General features: G+C 39.7%; 1 protein-coding gene across 2 annotated transcripts in view; it reads right to left on the bottom strand.

Moving 5' to 3' along the window:
* The window catches only part of rph3aa (rabphilin 3A homolog (mouse), a), a 38,157-nt gene that overhangs the window by 5,983 nt on the left and 13,300 nt on the right, over window positions 1–18,874 (bottom strand). The window contains exons 2-9 of one of the 2 annotated variants that reach the window (XM_030742952.1): window positions 7,582–7,713; window positions 7,308–7,437; window positions 5,338–5,421; window positions 4,500–4,662; window positions 2,123–2,308; window positions 1,766–1,975; window positions 1,370–1,449; window positions 349–423 (exon numbers count right to left, since the gene is read on the bottom strand). In XM_030742952.1, the coding sequence (XP_030598812.1) occupies window positions 349–423; window positions 1,370–1,449; window positions 1,766–1,975; window positions 2,123–2,308; window positions 4,500–4,662; window positions 5,338–5,421; window positions 7,308–7,437; window positions 7,582–7,697 (1,044 nt within the window). In that variant the 5' untranslated portion in view covers window positions 7,698–7,713. The remainder of the gene's footprint in view (window positions 1–348; window positions 424–1,369; window positions 1,450–1,765; window positions 1,976–2,122; window positions 2,309–4,499; window positions 4,663–5,337; window positions 5,422–7,307; window positions 7,438–7,581; window positions 7,714–18,874) is intronic. The other variant, XM_030742953.1, reaches the window with a different exon arrangement.

Raw genomic sequence — 18,874 nt, forward strand, 5'->3', positions numbered from 1 at the left:
CTCTCTCAAGATAACACAATACTGCCATAAGTGATGTACCAACCAACCCAAATTTAAGGCCATGAGCATTAGTTGATTGCTGTATTATGTGAGTGCATTTCAAATCAAATAAATCTGCCCAAACTCCATTTCCTCAGATGGGATTAGAATTAGCAGCTAAATAGAGCATTAAACCAACTAAGAGTATAACACTGTTTTTACAGTCACAGTGAGTCTCTGTTAAATCAGTATACAGCCAACATTTTCCTGGCATGTTTGCCATATTTATTTGTATGTAAAGATTAGCTTGTTTTTAAATGAATGAATTCTTAAATCTTAAATGAATAAAACAAATAAGCAAGTAAATACCTTACTGGCTCCAGGTAGCAGGTGTAGCTTAACATACGGATCTGCAAGTCCATTTGAATCCATTGGCTTTAAACCCTGAAACAAACAAGAAACACGACACTTGGATTAATTAATGAAGTTTGTTTTGTTTTGTTTTGCTTTGCCTTGTTCCATTTATTCTTCTTCACTGTATTTATTTAGAGATAGATATAAGTTCTAGGTTTGGAAGTGAAGCCTGTAAGAGGTTTTTTAAACCTGTAGTGCCCAGCAGGGGGCAACTCCTGTAGCCCTCAGATCCCTTACCCTGGTAAACATTTTCCTTATGAGTTTATGGCCTCGTTAGTTTCAAGTCTTTTTGAAACTACTTTGTCAAATCTCAATCTTAATGTCTGTGCCTGTGAGTCCCTCGGTCAGATTCAACCTCTGCTCGTGACATCTGATTTCAAAATGCTGAGATGGCAGTGATGAAAACATTCAGCCTCTCATGTCCTATCTTACCCTGTCCCATTTACCTGTCTTGTCCCTTCTCATTTCGTCTCTTCTTGGCCTGTCTTGCCCCAATTGCTCCCTTTTTGTTTTGTTCTGTCTTGCCTCATCTTATTACTTTTCATTTGCTCCGCTGCGTCTTGTTCTTCTTGTCTCATTTTGTCTTGTCCCACGTTGGCTTGTTGTTGTGTGGCTTGTTTTGTGTGTGTGTGTGTGTGTGTGTGTGTGTGTGTGTGTGTGTGTGTGTGTGTGTGTGTGTGTGTGAGTGTGCATGCATGCATGCGTGCGTGTCCTCATGTCTTCTCCTTTCAAGCACTCTTTTATCTTGTCCCACTTTATATTTTTTTGTCTTCTCTTGTCAAATCTTCTCCCTACATGTCCTGGTTTTTGTTTTGTTTTTTGTCTCGTCTTCCACGCGGTCTGTTTTTGCCTTGTCTGATCTATCTATCTTTTATTTTGTGATCTTAACCCATATAGCTTTGCATTGCATTGCTTTTTTTTTTTTTATTTCACATGATCTCGTTTTGTCTTGTCTTACATGTGTGTGCCTGTTCACCTTAGCTTTAACAATACAGCAGTGTAGAGCATGGTTCTCCTGTTCATAAAGTAGGCTGAACTCCAGACATCCCAGAGTGGCTGCAAGAAACACACACACACACACACACACACACACACACACACACACACACACACACACACACACACACACACACACACACACACACACACACACACACATCATGAGCACAAAGTAATGAAACTTTAAAAGAATTCTGCAAATCCTAAAACAAAAACTTGCTAAAACAGATAAAAATTGATTTCTCATTTCTTTTATAGCTGCAAAGACAGAAGACTTTATAATATCTGGACTGATAAAAACACTAAAAAGTAGGAAGACATTTGTACTTTATACAGATAAAAGTTTTGAATTATGAGGAATAATTTATCTTACTGGCATCATCTGAGTCATAGTCATTGTCCTCTTCCACTGTTCGATCTGGTGGGGGTCTGGTGGGAGGTGCAGGGTTGTTGGCAGGTGGGTTAACAGGTGGAATAACTCTGGAGGCAGGCACTTGAGCGCCAGAGACAGCAGGTTTTCTTTTTTCCTCCACAGTTGGTTGGGACAATGTCTGCTCCCTTTCTGAGTGATTGTTCTCCACATCTGCAGCAGGAAGTTGAGATTTTACAAAACGCAATCAACAATAACACTATCTGAAGTGTCTTTTTATGTATCAGTGTTAATTTTGAATGTTTTGACAGAAGCCTTGTAGACCTGGGCTCATTCTTAGAAAGAGCAGTGTGACTTTACCTGAGGTAGGGGTCATCTGCTTTGTGTTTGCCTGAGGTGGTTTGGAGGCTAGCACATGTCTCGCTGTCTTCATTACTGCTGCTGGATGGGAATGACTCTCATTACAACTGTCAGCTGTTGTTTTTGCTGTCTGTTCACATTGTTCGGATCCAAAAGACCTGTGGTGCTGTGGCTCTGCACTGAGCTCTGGGAGACAAAGTAAGATTATCATTGTCACTACAACATTCTACATTAATGAATGGGTCTGCCAGGCACTCACCCAATATCTAAGGGAGAGCCCAACTACACTTTTATGAAGTTCATTTCCAGAGCATGTGGCATTAGTTGATGGTGGAAACATTGAGCAGCCAGTAAATTGACAGCTTCGCAATCTCAGCTCTGCCTTCACTGCACTAAAATCTGTCAGTCTCCCACACCATTCTTCCTTTACTCATTAACAAGACCCCGGCATACCTCAACTCTTCCACTTGGGACAGCAAATCATTCCCAACCTAGAGTAGGTATGTCACCCTTTTCCAGTTGGTGAAAAAGGGCAGCCCTAGTTGAGACCAACACTGACCAGAAACAAGTCTGACCTATCTACAGCAATGCAATCCAAGCTCTCACAGCAACCCTGATACCCCATACTCCTGAAGCATCTCCTACAGGTGCCACAGTCAAATGCTGTTTCCAGGTCCATTTTTGTGGACTCCAGGCCCTCTCATAGTCCATTCGGGCTGATCAAACCTTCAAATACCCTCAAGAAGATAAAGAGCTGGTCCAGTATTCCATCACCTGAAAATATCCTCATTTGAAGTCAACTTAACATACCCTGTGCAGGAAGCTTCTTCCCCCTCCTGAATTGTCTGACTGTTTATCAAAATCAGCTTTAGGCCAACCGAAAGTCTTGTTTCGTGGCCTCACCAAAGTCCTCCCCTGTGGAACATGGTCCATTCTGACTCAGTGACCTCAGCCTCCCTCAGAATACTGTTGAAGTTCTGCTGGACACGGTAGTTGAAGATCTCCTAGACCAGAGCCTCTCCCAAATGCTCCCAGCACACCCTCGCTGTGGATTTGGATATGTTTATAAAATCATTCATTGGCCTGCAATTTAGGGTGTCCTGGTGCCAGGCACACTTATGATCACTCTTATGCTTAAACATAGTGTTCATTATGTACGATCTATGGTTAGCACAGAAGTCCACTAACATAGCACCGGTCAGGTTCAGATCAGGCAGACCAGTCATCCAGGTTTCACTGTTGTTACCCATGTGAAGTCTCCAGAAATTCTCCTTCAGGATTTTCTGATGGAAAGCAGAATTCATGGTTCCATCAATTACAGCAAGGTGTCCAGGTCATGAAGCAGCAAGGCAGCAAAGCAGCCCCAGACATCAGACTGCCGCCACCATGTCTGACTTTTTGGTACGATGTTAGTTTCATGTCAGAAGTAATGGGACAGAAAATGTCCAAAAAAGTTAAACTTTTGTCTTGTTAGTCCACAGAACATTTTGCCAACAGTCTTGAGGATCACAAAGATTTTTTTTGGCAAATGTGAGACGAGTCTTTGTGTTCTTTTTGGTCAGCAGTGCGTTCTCCTTGGATGCCATTTTGGCCCAGTTTCTTTCTTATTGTTAAATCATGAACTCTTAACTGAGGTAAGTGAGGCCTGCAGTTCTTTAGATGTTGCTCTGGGTTCATTCATGACCTCCTGGATGAGCTGAAAGAGCCCTTTGGAGTAATTTTGGTAGGCCGGTCACTCCTGGAAAGATTTAATACTGTTCCAAGCTTTCTCCATTTGTGGATAATGGCTCTCACCTAGGTTCAGTGGAGTCCCAAATTCTTAGAAATGGCTTTGCAACCCTTCCCAAATTGATAGATGTCAGTGATTTTGTATTTACAGGCCCTATGGGCTAAGGCATGGTCATCTGTGCTCCCTAACAGACCTCTCCTGCAGGTATGGCTCTAAGGGAATCCCCAGTAACGCAATCCAGGCAAAGTAATACATGCCATTGATGTTTCTATCATAGTTGTCTACTGAATTGCACTTAGTCAGAATCAGTTTGCTTATGGAGACCCAACAAGAGACAAATTGCTCCAGAAAACATAGCTCCTAGGATCATTAGGCCAAACAAACCTCTACCACGTTAAGGTGGTGATTGCAATTTCCTTTTTTTATGTCTGAAAGCACCTTAAAAAACAAGGAGATGCATCCCAAGGTTTTTATACTCTATTTCCTTTTTTTTTTTTTTAATACAAAAATAAAAGAAATATTTCTCTTGCATAAGATCAAAAGTTAAGGACAGCTCATATTTAGCTCTTACAATATTTATCAGTTCCTAAGAATCATATTTACAAGCCCACGCACTAATGTGAAACACATTCACTTCCAAAAAGTTACCATATTCCCGATGATGCACTGTAGGTTCCTGTGATCCACTGTGGCTCCCTGCAGTAGAGCAGTTCTCTGTGCTGGACTGTCGATGTCCGGACAGAGTCAGGGGGGCAGGCAGACTCTGTTGGTCTCTTCCTTTAAAGAACCAAGCTCCTGAACGCTTCTGTATCTGTAGTAACACAATACATTTGTGTCATCTGAATACTTTGTAAGAATGGAAATGGCTTACAGAATTCAAACATATGTGTTAATGGGTCAATACTCCAGCAGATACTACATACAGAAGATCTACTGTGTTTTTAAGCAGAGCTGAGGTCAGTTTCTAGTGGCCAAAATTGTAAGTGCAGTTTTTGGGCAGTTGGGGCAAAACGGTGGTTACTTCTTCACTTCATTTCTTCTTTTATTTGATGCAAAAACATAAATACTTTGTGTCTGTAGCATTACTGAATACTTATTCTGTATGACTGATGGGAGAGCACATTTATTTAAAAAGTCTGAGCTCCCCTGGGCAGAGACCTCAACAATTGTGTAACAATTTTAAAAAGAAAAAATAGAAGAACACAGACCTTATTATTCAGTTTATTAGTCTAAATACTATCAGAATGCCTTTAAAAAAAAAACTGAAACAAATCATTAGCTTTTCCTCATTTTAGACGTTGAAGAAGTTTCAGTAGCTACTGAAACTTCTTCAGTTATGTACTCAAAGACAAGCCTTAAAGCTAGAAAATGAATCTTATCATGAAAAAGAAAATAAGGCTGTGGTGACAGAGTAATAGCAAAATGGCATAATTTGGTCTTGAGATGTTATCAGTGAATCTGTTCTTCATCATTCCTTTTCCTTCACCTCCAGCTGTTCATTGCAGAGCCGGCACAACCACATAGGGCATGTCCTGCTGTTGCTCCAAATCCCACACTTTGTACACATATGCTGCAGGAAAGGGAATATACGCATTAACACACACTCATGCACACAATCACAGATTTACTTACACAGATTTAGTCTTCAATGGCAGGTGCACACAGAACATATATTCTCATAGTTCAGAGAGCCTTAAGCCTTAGTTAGACACTGAGCGCAACAAGAAAAAGAATATGATACATAAGACCCTGAAATACAAACTATATGTCAGGGTGTGTTAGCATATGGACCACTGGCTGCTTATCAACACAGGAAATCTTCAAGAGCTTAAGAGAAGGATAGAAAACACAGTAAACTGCACAGCTGGAAAAAGTACCAATGCAACAGCTGTACAAGAACATAAGAAAAATTTACAGAAAGTATTAAAATAGTGTCCCCTGTGATGTCTGATTTATACTGATGCATCAGTTTGTAAGCTTCCCAATCTAAGCCAGTGCAGAGGTTTTTGACCTTTGCTTCTGTTTCCTTGCCTGTGTGCTTTACAATTCCGCTCAAGCCATGAACAGTTTCGTTTTGGTAAATGCTTTTGATGATGCATCTTTTTGTTGTTTTCCTTTCCGTCTTTGTCCTGTCTCCTCCTGTGAATCCCTAATTGTTTCTCCCTACATCTCATTTCCCACTCAGCCCTGAGTGTGTAAACATGACTTTCCCTCTATCACAGCATCTACTTGTACTCCCTTGTTTCCTCTTCTGCTTTTTTTTAGTTTGAGGACTAAGCATCCTGCCAGTATTGTGTAGCAGATTTTGTTCACTCCTCTGTAAGTTTATTGAAATACTTCTCTGCTGCATTCGGGTCCTCTTTTGAACTCAGTGTCCACAGTCACAAACTCGCACACATTGACTCATGTTCCTGCTACGCCTGTGAGGATTCAGGGCTGTCCCACTGTCAAATCATCAAGTCCATGAGGGCTTTCTGCAGTGCTGGGATTATGGGCGGGCCTTGGGGGGGTCCAGGCCTGTCCAAAAAGATTACTCTGCACTCTCATTTTAATTTTAGTGACACAATTTTATAGCTATAAGTAAAATTAGGTCATACATTTTGGTAAAGAAAGAGTTAAATACCCAGCTCAGCAGTGAGTCATTGCAGTAACAACCAAGCTCAGGTTAGTGATTCAGTATTCAGCTTAGTGCGACTGCAGCGACGGCATGAGGAGGGCACTGACCCCCACCACAATGAAGCTGCTTATAGTTTACGTTTTATGTTTTTCAGCATGCTTTAAAGCATGACCTCATTTGAAAATGTTTATAAATGTGTTGACAAACTGTCCTAGTGTAGTGAGTTCATCATTCCAGTGGTGATCATTTCACCTCTAACAAGCACGCTCTAATATGATCTGTGACACTAAATAATCTATATGTGGATTTAACCACAGTGTGGATTTGACCTTCAGTTAAATTGTTTAATCCCATAAAGCAAATATATGTAACTGTGCTTTCTACAGTAATCATTAGAATGGTGGCTTTTAGTCAGCTAGCTGTAACTTAGCTATGCAACGTGCAAGGGTTGTTGGTTTCTTCATCATGTCCAAGTCAGCTTCATTAGACTCATCCTTATGCCATCCTTGTCCCCAGAAGAGACAAGGATGGCATCCTCCTTTGTGGCTTTATGGACTTTTGTAATATAGTAATCACCACCTGAACTCTTCACCTCTTCAGTGAATCAAGAAATTGCACTGGTTGCTAAAATGCCAAACAAATCTCAGAAATATCGTTTAGTAGAAGGCTGAAGTAGCGCAGAATGGTCAAGTAAAGGACCTGAAAGTTGTGCTTGAGTTCAGTATTTGAGTAAATGTTGCCTTCCCACCAATGGTAAGGAAAAAATCCTGTCCAGGTAGAGTCCTTTCAACTTCTGGGAGCATTCTCTACTAGTGGAGTGAAGGATTTCATCCACCTACTTTGTTGCACTGCACACAGAGGACAGCTGTGACCCCCTGTGGTCCAAAAGACGCACCACACAGCAGACAGCGGGACTCTCCATCGCCACATGCTGTCTTTTTGATGTTATCCAAACGACTGGAAAGACGCCTGAGAGCAAATAAGCAAATAAGTATCATCACAGACACAAACTTGGCACAGGTTTAACACCAAAAACTGTTCAACTCAGTGAGCATCTGTGCACGGTTGGTTGATGTGATTCAGTGCAACAGAGACAACAGTTTTCCATCTCACTCAATCCTCTCTTGCTCCATGGCCTCCATCATGGCTGCGCGAGCTAGCACGCTGTTGATGATCTCCTTCTCCTCATCCGTGAGCTCCTCCCCTGGGGCGCCGCCAGACATGTTCATCGTCCACCTAATTCTGCTGAACCCCAAAGCACACATACGCACACACAAACACAAATACACAAAACAGACGCAGAGCATAAGTGACAAGCAAAGTGAAAATACGACTCAAGCAAAAGGCCGCAACATCCAAAAAGCGCCTGAGTAAGGCGTGCACATCAAAACACAGCTGGAAACATGTTGGACTTGAAATAATGCTGAGCAGCTGCAGGCGTTTTCACACACAATAGCACAAATGATGTCTAAAATTTATTATGCATCTCATGACCAAGTGATCATTTGAAAACAAATGACATGTTACTTTCAAACCTTGTTTTTGCATTCTATTGCCTCTTGGTTTATTTAATCTTTATATTTGCTTCATGTGTTCCTCTTAAGTATATCTATGTTCTAGTTGTTCCCTAGCTCCAGTGTCTCCCGGTCCCTGTGTGTTCTTCTAGTTTGTAGGTTTCAGCAGTTTATAGTTTAGTATAGTTTATCATTTATAGTTTATAGTGTAGTTTTATAGTTTATAGTTTTGTATGTCAAGTTTCATGTTTACTTTCTGCCTGCCATCAGCCAGACAGTAAATGGTTCGCATTATGTTTAATCCTGTTTGCCTCCAGGTATCCTGCATTTAGGTCCTCACTCCTTCACACTCCACATGGCCAGTATCATCCACTGACCATGACACCAGGACCACCTGATATTACAGAGTTTTGCACATATAGTAGTAAATAAGTCGGCACCATTGTGCATGCTTCATATCCATGCTGTCAAATTAAGAATAATTGCAGCCCAAATCTGGCTGGTTCTTAAATATCAGTGTCATTGACGTTTGTGGCTCTTAATTACTCAGCTTTAGAGTTTTCATTACAAAAAGTAATTTTAAAGATATTTTGAAGACAAGAAGGCTTACTGTATTTCAAAATTGTCCAAAGCGTCTGTGATCTGAGACCAAGGCTGTCAGTGAGAGATTGTTTTTTCCAAGCTTCTGTTTTAGACCCATAATTTAGTTTCTCATTAGATGACTGTCTAAGAAATTTTGCTGGCAGAAAAAAAGACACCAGTTCAGCAAATGCTTTTGGGTGTTTGGGAAGCTTCTGGCATATTCACTGCGAGAGCAGCAAAGATTTCTTGCAAATTAAATCTAGTCTGTGAACTAAAGACAAGTGTTGGGTTTTCCTCCAAGGTGTCCGCATGGATAATTTCAGTGGCCTTTTCTGGTATGACCCATGCTTGCTGTGAAAAATGCATGTGGGTTAGATTTCTGTCAGCAATGATCTTCTCACAAGATCGAGGCAGCAGCAGTTTTTGAAGCCAGGCCGCACAGTTGGCAAATGGCTGGCTCTCACCTGAGTTAACATCTAATTGGTTCAGATAAACAAACCATGGAAAAACAAACAGAAAAACCTCGACATGTGGTCAGTGAGCACCTCCACAATGATCATGTTTGTTTCACTTTGAATTGCCTGTGGGCACCCTTTGTGGTTAAATCAACAGAGCAAAGATTCTCTATACAGTCAACACAATGTTTCCTGAGTTATAATTCTGGTCTGTCTACCAAGCTGTAAAGAAGACTTTGTGCCCATTTTTAAAGGCATTTAAGTTATACAAGGTTTGATCACGGTCACTATAGTTTCAAACACATCCCTATGGGCTACAGATGGAACCCAATTAGGTGCTCTGCTGCCCCAGGAGAGTTATAAGGATTTAATCTACTTGCATCCTGCAGAGTTTCCTTGTATGTATATTATAGAGTGAGGCACAGCTCAAAAGTGCCATTGTAGCACTTCCTATTTTCTCTTTTTTTTAGAATGACTTTATAAACCTCAGATGTGAGTGTGTGCCCTCTTGTCTTGAATGTCTTTTTATAGTTGCATGTTTACTCTTTTACTTTACTGAAGTGAAGGTAGCAACACTACATTCACCACATTAGATTTTTATCAGGTAAGAATCCAATACTTTGCAATCATTTGAGACTGAAAAAAGTTACATCCTTCTTAAAATCTGTGCAGTGAAGAATAAAAAAAAAAAACTATTACAACTAGTGTCTTTGCATTTGAACTTTAGTAAACAGGTAGGGCTTTTACTCTATACTATGTTCGGCTGCTCACTTTCACAAGGGGACAATAAAGTGGGTCGTGCTGCACGTTTAATCTGGCAGAATTTTACAACGAATGTCCTTCCGGACACAACGTCAAAGGGGATTTCTGTCTCCGGATGAATTCATCGAGTGACCATTCAATTGCCAAGCAGATATGTAAACCGCTACACTATGTCTAACAGCTGTGAACGAGCTCCAAGACACAACAGCCAACTCTGTGCATGTCAACTCACTTACCATTCTGACCAATCCAGTCTCTGTATTTGGAATAATTAAGTTGCTATGGTTGTGCCACATGCATAAACACAAACAAATCTGTATTTGGGGATGTACATATGGATTCTGTTGAAAACTATGATGCTGCAGGTCTTTAATAAACTCTTTGGGTTCTGATTTGTTAGCTTTTTTCTATAAAGGAGGTGATTTGAGGTTTTTTTCCTTATTTGGTGTTAGGATTGTTAGAATTTACTTCAAACCGCCTCTGCATTGCACAGAGCTGCTCATCTGACTATGAGCTCTATTTATTTATTGTCTTAATGAAAAGCTTCTCCTTTTTTCAACATGCATATTGCATCTTATATTTTATTCATTTTTTATTTTCTGCTGGAAGTGCACATTAAAGTGATTCACAGAATAAATACATGAAAAAAGAATGAATTGTGCAAAGTGACGTCAATTCATATGAACAAATTCAGAGTAAAGCATAAAGTCAGTGACTGAAGCAGCTTGCATTATTCTGCTTGTAAGACATGGTTATAGGGTTTTCATTGTCTGTTCAACCTTCAGCATGCCACGGCTGAAAAGGTACTGCTTTGAAAAGGTCTGAGAGGAGTTAATTAGGTTATCCATGATTTATGCCATGATTTATACCACGTCTACTGCTATATCAGTGCTTCTGCCCATCAAAACCTATACATCTGCTGGCCCAGAAGCATATAAATTCTGTACTTGTGCCTGGAAAAATGGGGTATTAATTGAGGCTGACTGCTGACAATAGTAACTGAACTGTTAGCAGTTATGTGTTGCTCAAGTCTGGTGTGCAATATGAATGCCTGCAGACATTTTCACTGCAGAGCAGCACACTCATTATCTTTTGACAAGAACATTGTTAAGAGAAAAGAATGACCTCAACTTCTCGCCTCTGGACCAACCAGCCGTTTGACTGATCTTGCAGACTGCATGTCAGTTCCAAGTAAGTATGGAAGGAAAATTGTTTTAGTCCACAGTTAGCACATTTTATTGTCCAAAGAGGAATCCTAACCTAATCTTGCTACCTGTCTTATTAATGTCCAAGCACCAGACATTGGATCAGGCAGCAGCTGCTGAGTAATGCCTCACTTACTCAACAGCTGAGTACTTTTTATTCCTTTCTCATCCATTTCCTCTACAGTTCCCTGAAAAAAATGTCCTGTCCCCAATGCATGTAAATGTCAGAGGTTGCTGTCATTGCAGACAATGTGGTAACCTGACAGACTCGTGTGTGTGTGTGTGTGTGTGTGTGTGTGTGTGTGTGTGTGTGTGTGTGTGTGTGTGTGTGTGTGTGTGTGTGTGTGTGTGTGTGTGTGTGTGTGTGCCTTGAAGGGTTTTGAGTGAAAAACAAAGGTGGGGGCCAGTGAGAAAGGAAATGGCAGACACTTTCAGCCCGTGAGTCACCACACTCAGAGGATAGCGCACACACATGCTGTCATCATGAGTCAAATCACTGCAGTTACAGCCTAGACCAGCGGAAAATAACCAATTTTTAGGACATTAAAAAAATTCTAGCACAATAAAGCACTGGCAGGTCCCCGTATATGCAGAAATATAATTTGCATTTATATTTTATTTGTAATCAAATGTCATCAAATTAATGGTAAATATAATATTCAAATGATGTGTACAATTAAAAGTAAATATATCTCTATCAAAATACAGTTACAACTGTAGTAAAGGAAGTTAATTTGAGGGATTTACATATCTGTTTGCAAGTTACAAAACTGCAAACAAAGCCAGCAAGTTGTGCGTGTAGCTTAGTTCAGCTCAACTCAGTTTTATTTAAATAGCGCCAAATCACAACAAACAGCCTCCTCAAGGTGCATTATATTGTACAGTAAAGACCCTACAATAATTAGAGAGAAAACCCAACAGTCAAAACGACCCCCTGTGAGCAGCATTTGGTGACAGTGGGAAGGAAAAACTCCCTTTTAACAGGAAGAAACCTCCAGCAGAACCAGGCTCAGGGAGGGGCAGTCACTGTCTGCGACTGGTTGGGGGTGAGGGGAGAGAGACAGGACAAAACACACAGTGTGTAAGAGAGACAGATTAATAATAACTAACGATTAAATGCAGAGTGGGGTAATCAGAGTAAAAAGAGGTGAATGAAAAGAAACACTTCCTGCATCATGGGAACTCCCCAGCAGCCTAGGGCTATAGCAGCATACAGTAACTAAGGGAGGGTTCAGGGTTACCTGATCCAGCCCTAAGTATAAGCTTGATCATAAAGTAAAGTTTTAAGCCTAATCTTAAAAATAGAGAGGGTGTCTGTCTCCCAAATCCAATCTGGCTCCACAGAAGAGGGGCCTGAAAGCTGAAGGCTCTGCCTCCCATTCTACTCTTAAGTATCCGAGGAACCACAAGTAAGCCAGCAGTCTGAGAGCAAAGTGCTCTTTTTGGGTGATATGGGACTACGAGGTCTTTAAGATAAGATGGGGCCTGATTATTCAAGACCTTGTATGTGAGAAGGAGTATTTTAAATTCTATTGTAGATTTAACAGGGAGCCAATGAAGAGAAGCCAATATGGGAGAAATCTGCTCTCTCTTTCTAGTCCCTGTCAGTACTCTAGCTGCAGCATTTTTGAATCAGCTGAAGGCTTTTTAGGGAGCCTTTAGGACAGCTTGATAATAATGAATTACAATAGTCCAGCCTAAAAGTAATAAATGTATGAATGAGCTTTTCAGCATCACTCTGAGACAGGATGTTTCTAATTTTAGAAATATTGCATAAATGCAAAAAAGGGGTCCTACATATTTGTTTAATATGTGCATTGAAGGACATATCCTGGTCAAAAATGACTCCAAGATTTCTCACAGTGTTACTGGAGGCCAAAGTAATGCCATCCAGAGTAAGTATCTGGCTAGACACCATGTTTCTAAGGTTTGTAGGGCCGAGTACAATAACTTCAGTTTTATTCAGCATGAAGAAAACAGCCCATGACATCTTGGCGTGTCTCATTTGCTGCACTAGTGATCCCATTACAGCAGAGCTTTTCCACTCATGAATGGGCTACAGTGGTGTGGCTTTATTTACTTCCATTATGGAGATTTAGTTATAAAACTTCATGTATATGGTAATTCCTGAGTGATATATTTGCATGAACCTTGCAAATAACACTATAGAATTACTTAGCATGCACAATTACAATTAGTCTAATAAAAATCACTGTTAATGCTCAAACAGTAACTAGAAACACTGATTAAAGTTGTTGAGGTTTTTACAGCCCTGAACAGTCTTCTCAGGGCACATAGTGCCCCCCAGTGGGCATATGAAACTTTTCAGTAAATCTGACTCTTTTGTTTGTTTTAGAGCCAAGCTGCAACAGGAAGGAGGTTGGGGTGATGGATGGGTCAGTAACATGCTGGGGAATTATTGTCATCTAATCTTAACCAAGATATTTTTAAGTGCCCTCTGGTGGTGGAAAATGGAAAATCTGACATTTTCATAAAGCATGTAAGTCAGAATAGGAACGAGCCTGGATCGATGGATGGATCAACAAAACACTGGGAGCATGCTGTAATCTGATCTTAATGGAATACATCTTTCCTTAAATTGAATCAAACCTTTATCATAGAATTATGACAGTTGCTTATTTGGTATATTTCAGTTTTAATTCTTAACAGTTAATCTGTGGTCAAATCCATGTTGCCAGTAAGTTACTGTGGATGGTATCAGAGAGTATAAATAAAGCAGCTGTATGGCTGTTTATTTTGAGGAGGGGCAAAAATAGTCCAGTTAATATTCACTTTCTTGTCATTGTTCTTTGTAACAGTGTAACACCTGAAAACTTACAGTAAATGAATAACATTAAAATTGTAAAGGGTGAACACGTCATCTTGAATATTTACCCCTTACATACTGTTCATATTTCATGTCTTCACTGTATGGTCCGGGTCAATTTTGACCCAAAGATCTATTTAGAGTGTATAAGCAGCCCATCTGACATCAATAAGTGCATGATTAATCCTTAATCAATATTTCAGAGAGCAGGGAGAGTGTATTTTGGGGGGGCATTTAGCCTTTATTTGATAGCACAGTGAAAATTAGATAAGAAAGCAGAGAGAGGGTGGGAAACAATTGTTTTTGGAGAAAAGCACGATTATTGCACAGTATTATCTCCTCTTTTACCTAAGGCATGAAAGCACAACAGCCATAACAATTTATAGATATTTTATTGAAGTGTAAATAACGAGAATATTCTGCAAATCCTGGGATTTATTATATTACCACGTGTAACCATTACAGCACTAAGCACTGCCCTCACTGCTTTATCATCTATATAAATCAATTATAATGATCAATATTAATTCAACCTTAATTAACGCTCAGGGCACGACTTGCACTGTTTCCTATACTCACTGAAATGGCACCTCAGGCGCCTTTAATAATCTTTTGTCTGCCCTTCTCTTGATCTGTAATCTCAGTTAGCTTAGAATAAATGGATAAATGTATTCTAATTTGTTTTAGATTATTTTGTTATATTATTGCTGAGCTAGCTGTGGTACAGGTGGCGAGCAGGTTGTCTACCAATTGGAAGATAAATATTTAGGGTAAATATCAGAATGGGTCAAATGTAAGGGTTAAGCATCTTTTTAGACAGGTAAACTGAGCTAAGAGCTAAGGGAGCTGAGACTGAGTAATGACCAAACAGATGACATCAAAGATACAAGCAGATGACCTTTGCCTGATGGACGGCAGGATACAGTCTACATCAATGTGTCAAGAGCTCAGCGACTCGAAGAGACCTCTGTGGCAAATCGCTGCTCATTTGAACTGAAAGGGACCTGTAGAGGTGTGTTGGTTACTGATAAGTGATGCTTCTGGACACACTGGAGGGAGTCTATTTATAGAACTACAAAAAAGCTTGTAGTCTACAAGCCCAGTCACAAAAGTCAGGGGGGAAAAAAACCTACAAAAGCATAGCCAAATTTATGTAAAGCTGCCATCTCTGGCATTTACATTTAAATAAAATCAAATACGTCTCCTAACAAAATCACTTCAGTTGCTTTAACCCCCGTCTCACTGTCTGATGCTTAAAAACCTCTAAACATCACAGGACTGGGTACTCTGAAGAGTGATGTCCAGCACATTGTAAGGTGGGTATTATTCCACGGTTCATTTTTGGATGAGGTATGACAAAGCTCAGCTGAACTGCTATCTGCAAAAGTAAGCAACCTGGAATGAGGTGTGGACACTCTGAGGTGAAAATAAAAAGAGGTTCTGTCAAATTTTGGGTGTTTAACTAATGGTGCTGTTCACCCAAACCTTATTACCTCTCCTCCCCAATGCACAGTTTCCAAAGATACCTATTGTGTACTCCTGACAGAGAATGTACAGCAAAAGTACAAATGTACATGGTGCTTAATAAATGAGTAAATATTCAAGTATCTCTCTCAGTGAGTCAAATAAAGTATTGAAACAAACTGATACTCTCAAACTTATAAAAACACTGTAGCATGGTTTTAACAACCTTAGAACTATTTAAGGGGAGAATTTCAGAGTCAAAATGCATGCTAAGAGTTTAAAACGGGCAGCATCTGCTGTCCTAAACATGTCCATGATGAGAGAGATGATGTCGTTTCCTGTGAGAACCACTTGAGGTCACACATCCTAAACTCCTTCCCTATACCAAGGACACGTCACCTCAGTAAGCCTGGCTTGATTTACAGTTTTTTTATAGTGTGAGTTGACAGAGAGGCAAAATGACCTCTCTGTCTTACATGCACATATGTGTGAGCGTGTGCGCAGTGGAGATCATAATTTTTGAGGTGAAGCCAGGGTTAATGACTCTGTAATAATGGACTGGTTCCTTTTTTATTCACGCTCCAATGAACACATCAGTGAGCAACCTGGGGTTAAATATCTTACCCAAGAACACTTGGGCATGCAGATACAGATACAGATAGAGATGAGTAACAGAGTAACTCACAGCTGTACTCAAATGTATGAAAGAAGGATTAAAATCGTCCCAACTCTACCTCTACCACTAAAAGGTGATGCTGGAAATAAACTGTAAAAAAAAAAAAATGTCATGAAATTTGGCACACACAATCATGGTTCTCAGAGGGTGAACCCTACTGACTTTAGTGAACTCTTTTTTTTGGTGAACATTACAAGTTGACATGTAATACACACTTTACCCTCTGCATTTCCCACATGTGCACGCCACAGACTTTGTATGCAGAGTGAGTACCTGTCACACGCAGTGAGTGAACCCAAGAAATACATTGTAAATTGACCCAAAGCAAAAGGAAACCAAGGTGACTTAGTCCCATGACACTATCTTGGCTGACTAAGACCTGCAGGGATCTTAGTCAAACACACACCCACACACACGTTATTCATGTCAGAACACGGGCAAACACAGTGAGAGAGTGTGTTAATACCACAGGAAGGAAACCTGACAAACTACATCATCCACCTACATGTATGTGATCAGTAATGCCACTCCCACAGACCAGTTTGACTTTTGTTTGCTTACGCTGAATAAAACATCCATTTGCATCTACATACGCTGTCATATGATTTTTCAGACTGCACAGATCGTAAATAAGTCCATCACATTACATGAAGATACAAGCTGCTGCAGTTGTGTACCAAGTGGCAGCTGCACTGTTTGCTTGTGCTGAACACATCTGTTTACTGCCACCTTTACTGTGTTACAAAGGCACAGTGATTGAAGTTGTCACCTGAATCTGTTTTTGCAGTATTAATTGCCTTTCAGATGGATGCCTTTAGTTACCCCATGGATGAGGATTTGCATACAATCTATAGAAACAGTTTATAAAATATGTTTTGTTTTTCCTAATAGATTTAACTCCCTACATGCAAATTAAATGATTTGTTGCCTTTCCACTGCCTTATTTAAAATTTGTCATTCTCAATCTTTACATACCAAGTCATGAATTAACTGAAACAATGATCTGCTGTTAAATTGTTATATTTATTACATAATAATATAACTGTTGATATTATTATACAGTACAATTCAGTAAAAAAAAAAAAAACATCACTTAAAACTCTCTATCAGGCTATCAGGAACAGGCTGCATATGAGATCAAAAGTTATTGTAATGTTGTCATCCATCCATCCATCCATCCATCCATCCAGTTCAGGACTGTGGTGAGACGGGCATCTATCCCAGGTCGCCAGCCTGTCACAGGACTATCAATGCAGGAATGTAGCTATGCTTAAGTCAGAGCGCTTGTCTAGTTTTTTATTATTATTATTATTACAAGCCACATTTAACCATATGCTCAAATAATGCTTTATCTGCTTCACATCCGTGGCCAGTTTACAATCACCAGTTAACCTAACATGCTTGTCTTTAGACTGTGGGATGAAGCCAGAGTACCCAGAAGAAACATGTACAAGTGCAGGAAGAATATACAAACTCCACACAAAAAGATCGCAGCCAGTGAACCAGGAACCTTCGTCTTACTTCACTTTCAGCTTCATGGTAATATTTGATTACTAAAAGGAAGATCCTGCTTTCTAGGACAGTCATTTGAGCTGAAATGTGGCCATATATAAAGTTCACCTTTATATTGTTTACTGGCAAATAGACTGACAGTCCATATGTCCATGTTGGTTAGTAGTACACTTGCAAATTCATGTGTAAATATACAGTGAGCAGAAAAATAAAATAATCCAATAATTTTTGAAAAAATCAAGTTTAATTCATTGTATTCTTTTTTGTTGTTGTTTTTTTTAGTAATGATCCCCCTCACACTGTAAACCCGAATAAGTTGAATCTACTTAAAAAAACAAAGGGAACTCGTTGCCTTAAATTTTTTAAGTAATGAAACAGTTGAATAAGTGCAGTGGACAATGTTCAGTGTACTTGAGGCCCTTTTGAAATGGAAGAGCTAAGTTGAATGTACTAATAACAGAGTTTCAGTAACTGCAGATAATTAGTTTAAGTCACCACCCATTTATTTAACTCAGCTTGTTACTGTAAGTAAGCACTACTCCATTACCAGTTGAACTAACTTGTATGTTCTAATTGACCAAACTTATCTTTTATAGTTCGTGAAAAATAAAATGTCTTTTAATCAGTAAGGCAGTAAGGCTAACGCAGAGAGAGGGAGACAACCATTCACACCTGTGAGCAATTGACCTAATCCCAGTAACTATATGTCTTCAGATTGTGGGCCCTGCTAAACACTGGTGCATTAACATTTACAAATAACATTTGTCCATGGAGCAATAAAAAAAACTGAATAAGCAGAGAACCAGAGGGTGAACAAAAAACAAACAAAAATATCAAATATCTACTATTTCAAATTCAATTTTATTTATATGGCGCCGAATCACAACAGTCGCCTCAAAGCGCTTCAAACTCTACACAGCAAGAGGCTTGGGCCAAGGTGGAAATGAACCCAAACTGTCTAGATGTCATTCTAGCTGTGAGGCAGCAGTGCTAACCACTACGCAACCGTAGTGGCATAGTGGTTAGTGGTTTGCCTTGTGGTTAGTGGTTGGTATAAACTAGAGTTTTAGCAGGTGAAAAACCTGATGATATTAAGTTGTTTGAACTCAAACACATAATTACTATAAGATAGACCATCAAAAAGTACAGTCTACTCAGCATTAACAAGTAATGTTGACATTCTAGATAATTTTAAGTAATATGAACTCAGTGTTTTTAAGTCGAATCAAAATCTGGGTTTACAGTGCAGAGGTCTGAGTCATCATCATCAGTGATGACCCCAAACCTAAACCTAACCCTAACTCTAACCCTAATCCTAACCGTAACCCTAATCCTAGACAATCACAGTGAATTTTTTTGTTTTTATTGCATTATTGTCCCAAGTCTTGGCAACCAGGGAACAAAGAAAA

The sequence above is a fragment of the Archocentrus centrarchus genome, chromosome 12 (genome assembly GCF_007364275.1).
Source record: "Archocentrus centrarchus isolate MPI-CPG fArcCen1 chromosome 12, fArcCen1, whole genome shotgun sequence".
Taxonomy (NCBI): Eukaryota; Metazoa; Chordata; class Actinopteri; order Cichliformes; family Cichlidae; genus Archocentrus; species Archocentrus centrarchus.